The sequence below is a fragment of the Barbus barbus genome (genome assembly GCF_936440315.1).
Source record: "Barbus barbus genome assembly, chromosome: 6".
Classification (NCBI taxonomy): domain Eukaryota; kingdom Metazoa; phylum Chordata; class Actinopteri; order Cypriniformes; family Cyprinidae; genus Barbus; species Barbus barbus.
In genome coordinates, this window is record NC_136734.1 from 4,852,405 (window position 1) to 4,857,500 (window position 5,096).

Consider the following 5,096-nt stretch of genomic DNA (forward strand, 5'->3'; position numbering starts at 1 on the left):
TGTAGCCTATTGATGTTACAATATCCCTTTGTCACATACGTGACAAAAGTCATAGCATCTAGCTAAATTAATTATATTTGGAATTCATTTATCCTATTTACCTTTTTTTTCAGGTGAATACATTTAATACTAGTGGGAAGCAACAAACTATAAGATACTCTTAATTCCAATGTAGTTAAACTGTCGAGCTAGCTTTTTGGAGAGTAGTTAGTCAAACATTGCTACTAATAAGCAGTAACTACACAGAAGCTAATTAAGAGGGCAATATCTTTTTAAGCATATAACAAGCACAAAAACAATGAGGATCCATTATACATATCCCATCCCTAGAGAAGGTTACTTAAGAAGGTTTATATTACATAGAAATAATTTTAGACCTCATGCAAAGCTTTTGTAATTCTCAATATCACCACATAACGAATTAATAACTCAAATTAATACTTACTAACGAATTACACAATTACTGTAAGTAAATCCAATCTTACTGGACAGAGTCATACAATATGTAGCCTACTAAATAGCAAATCTCTGCTTGATTGTTACATCGTCAAAAATGTCACTATATTGTCAACCAGGTCTAATCTGCTAATTGTAACTATAAGGCATTAAGATGCATTAAAAACATTAACATCATGATTTTCTGTCAAGCTGCTTTGAAACTATTTATACTGTGAAAAGTTCTAATTTGACTTCACAAGGTCACGATGCATTGATTTGTGTGTTTTAGTCAAAACATGAGGACTTATGATGGAAATATTTGTTATTCAGAATGAATACATGTTTTAGCTCTGTGTTGTGTTTTTGATTATATTTCGTTGTAAAAATTATGTTCCAAGTCACTATTGGGATGATTAGTGTTTAGTGATTCGTGTAGTAGTCATTGGTGTATTTTTTTCCTTTCCAACAAGTTTACACAACATTTGAGGTATAGACATTTTTTATTTAACCTTTTAAAGGGGCTACTCACGCCACAATAGTTTTTCATTCTTGGCTTATAAGTAAAAGCTGGAAATACCTTTGTAACAAAGTACTGTTAATGAACATCTAGATGCCATCCACACTGCTAGGAGCGGCGTTACTGATGAAAATAATGCTTCATTTTAAGGACCAATTCTCAATGAACCACTTAACTAGTTGCTTTTTAGCATGCATATCACTAACATATTGGCTGCTTATTAGTATTTATAAAGCACATATTAACGCCTTATTCTGTATGACCATATTTTAGATCCCTTAATCTTTGAACCCCATACCTTAACAAGTACATTATTACATTCATAAGCAGCAAATTAGGGAGTTTATTGAGGCAAAAGTCATAGTTAATAGTTTGTTGACAGTAAGAATTGGTTTGTGAATGAAAATTCTTACATATTCCCTTTAGGTTTGCTTGACTAACTAATATACAAGTTTGACAAATTTGCTGGAAAGAATCTATCAAACTAAGAAAGGTCTACATCGCTATTAGTTCATGATATAGTTTCTTCATCTTAACTTGAAATAAAATCATATTTAACTAGGATCCACAAGTAAAACAAAGAGTATTAGATTTGAGTCAACAGAAATCATGTTTGCTGAAAGCACAGACCAACTTTGTCAACATTTTCTTTTTCCACCAATTCCACCAATACTAATTTTGCATACCAAATAGTATGGATAATATGCAAATTAGGATTCAGCCATAGCCTCAACAGAACACTGGGATGTGGGCTGTAATATGGTCTGTCCTGTTATTTTTCAAGGCAAAAGACCCAAAGGGTTGTCAATTCATCATGGATTTAAAACGGGATATAAATGGATGAGGAATTGTGCCATTTACTTAAGAACAATTGTCTAGAAATCATTAACTTTGGCTCAATTAATTAAAGCTTTTTATTCATCTTCTCCAAATACTCCACAGAGGGAAAGAAAATATTAACAGAGCGAGAGAAACCGTTGGTTAAGCATAAAAGGCTTCATCGCACAGATAATAAAAGAGTAGATTTAATTATCGCTCTGTATATGCTAAACACCAGAATCATTACGCTGAAAACCCAACTTAAAATCATCTCATCAGAACTTCAAAAGTTCATTGAGCACGTCTGAGCACAAGAGAGATATCAAGAGCAGTGAGCGCAAAAAATAAAGCTCAGTTCTTGCCATAAAACAATGTGTTTTTTTATATATTTTTCTCAATGAAATCCACAGTGCAAATTACAAGATTTGGCTTGAGCGCAAACAAACCACTCGCTTGGAATATACTGCATCTGAAATATAATGAAATATCTGTTTACAGGTTTATGGGGTTATGGAAATATTGACGACGGGTTGTTGCCTGCACTCCAACTTACCCACCATTCCTCACACCAAGCATGAAATGTTGTATACATAAAATATAGTTCTCCAACTTCAGGCGTTGTTATCCTTGAATTCAAGCTGTCATTATTGGAAAGTGATACTGATGTGTTTGTTTATTACCATTTAAATCATGCTTATATGTTTATTATTGGTGTTCCACTCGAGGAATAAAGGTGGGGTATAAAACAGCAGTGCACACTCAGGCGTCTGACATTTTAGGGAGCCCTTTCAGAGTCATAAAGGTGCCGGAGAGATGGATGAGAGAAGAGAAAGAGTGCAAAGCCAGACCATCAGTGGAATAAAGAGAAGAGAGCAGTGGAAACGCAGAGGAAAGTGAATTAGAGAAAGATTATATGGAAAGGGAAGAATATAACCTCTCTTTCTTGACCCTTACCAAAATGCACCAAGGTAACAGCAGTCTGCTCTACAATACCATTGCTACTACAGTTATTGCTACTGGATTAAAAACTGTTGTTATTTGGTATTATCCACCAGACACAAGATACTGAAAGGTTATTTTGCCAGTTAAAGATGATCCTCTGATAGTATAATGGTGTTCAATTGATTTTTTTTTTTGTTAGGAAATTTTTGCATTGTGAAATTGTCATGACAGTTAAGCACATTTCCCCCAAATTGCATTACTATAATACAAACTTCAATTATTATAATTAATTCATTTGTTTTGCATGCTCCCCATAAGATTGTCATTGTTGTAATAAAAATACTTTAATGTGCAATACCTATATCTATCAAAACATGCTTGTCAAAATGTAAAAACATCCAAAAATGTGTTTTAATAGAACATACAAATTGTGCATTTTAAAATAACATTATATGGTGAAATATTAAATTTTGACATACTTTTTACAGTGAATTACATTAAATAAATATGTTTGACCAGCTTTGATTTATTAATGCAAATACTGCAATATTTCCTATTATGTATTCATGATTTTTAGGTAAAATATGATTTGGTAAGATTCAGCCACTAATACTTGATGAATATGTTTGACCAGCTGTAGGTGCTTCATTTTCATGGTTGACAAAACAAAACATTATAATTGGGAGGCAAAATGTGCTTAATTGTCATGAAAATATTGCTGCAATGTGGAAACTCTAAAAACAGACTTCATTTTCTTTATCTAAATACACATTTTTGTGACTTTCAGGTTAAGTATGATTTGCATTTTGTGAGCTTCACCCAACTGTGGTATTTGATTGAAATGGATCCCATGTGCATTATATCACGAACAGCCTGGATGAGAGTGGAAAAAAAGATTTACGAATGGATGGATGAACAGGCAAAAAACAAGCGCAAGGAGTCTCTGGTGAGAAGCTGAGTGTGATTTATACAGCAGGTGTGTAGAAGACCTCTCCACTGGTCAGTCGGCGCATCAGCTCTTTCCATAGAAGCTCTCTCTCCATCTGCACTCCTTTCATAAAGCCGCGGTTCTCCTGTGCCCGACGGGACAAATACGGAATCACCTCGTTCACCGGACCATAAGGAACATACTTGTAGACAGGGAATCCTGCCTGAGCTAGAGATATTTAGAGATAATTTTAAAGTGTTTTACTGCATTTCTTTGGTCATGTTGAGGGGTGAGAACCAGAAGGGCGTAAGTGACATTTTTGGTGAAATGGAGATATATGCATCAAATGAAAGCTTTTAATTAGCTCTTTCTACTGGCAAAAGTACTGTCATCCATGAGTGTACAAATTTGTATTATAAGCAATTGAAATCAGTACACAGAGTCAGATCAAACTATGGTAAAAAATTTTGTTTTGGCTCTCCTGTAAAGTTGGTGAAATGTCACTTACGCACTTGTGGTTCTCACCCCTCGATGTATCCATTTGATTGACATGCATTTTATAACTGTACTCTTGGTAATACTTTACATCTTATACTTTCATATAAAACTTCACTATCTTAGCATAGCATAGTGTTCCAAATATATAACTTATAACATATACATATAAAAATTATATAAATAAAATGCATGTACATTTTTTGTATGTTTTTATGAAAGTTCACACACTATGTGTGTGTGAGATTTTTGTTATATTTTTAATTTTTTTCTATTTATTATTATAATTTTAATAATTTGTGTGATTTAATAATTTTAAAGTGTATAAACCAATCAGCAAAGCAAAAAATTGCTTGTAATTTCTTGACAACTACTGCAGGTAGTTGAAACAGGATTTTTTTTCTTAAAATAAAACATATCAGTTTAATTAAAATATATATTTAAAAAAATGTTTATATATTTCATTGCTTGGGAACTAGCTGAAATAAAACTTAACCTACATAAAACATGACAATAAAAGTACTAATAAAATAAAGTAATAATAAAAATAATAAGTAAAAGCATACTGAATACTAAAATAAGAGAAAATTATATCCAAATAGGTTTATAATTAATAAAAGTTATTATAAAATTTTAGTGTAATTTCACTAATGTGATCCCTATAGAAGTGATTTTATAAACACTGCTAGCATGTGTGTGTGTGTGTGTGTGTGTGTGCGCATGTTTTTGTGACAAATGAGGACATAAATTTGTATAATGACACAGGTATGACAGGTATTACAAGGTGAAGGTGACTTTTCAGGACATTGACCCATGTCCCCACTTTTCAAAACGCTTATAAATCATACAGAGTGAGTTTTTTTGGGAAAGTTGAAATACACAGCCTCCTGTGAGGGCTAAGTTTAGGTGTAGGGCAATAGCACATACAGTTTGCACAGTATAAAAACCATTACGCCT

The 5,096-nt window shown here is 32.8% G+C and overlaps 1 protein-coding gene across 1 annotated transcript in view; it reads right to left on the reverse strand.

Moving 5' to 3' along the window:
* Nucleotides 1-922: 922 nt before the first annotated feature.
* The window catches only part of prodhb (proline dehydrogenase (oxidase) 1b), a 20,250-nt gene continuing 16,076 nt past the window's right edge, over nt 923-5,096 (reverse strand). The window contains exon 14 of the mRNA XM_079419787.1: nt 923-3,872. Within this exon, the coding sequence (XP_079275913.1) occupies nt 3,682-3,872 (191 nt within the window). The 3' untranslated portion in view covers nt 923-3,681. The remainder of the gene's footprint in view (nt 3,873-5,096) is intronic.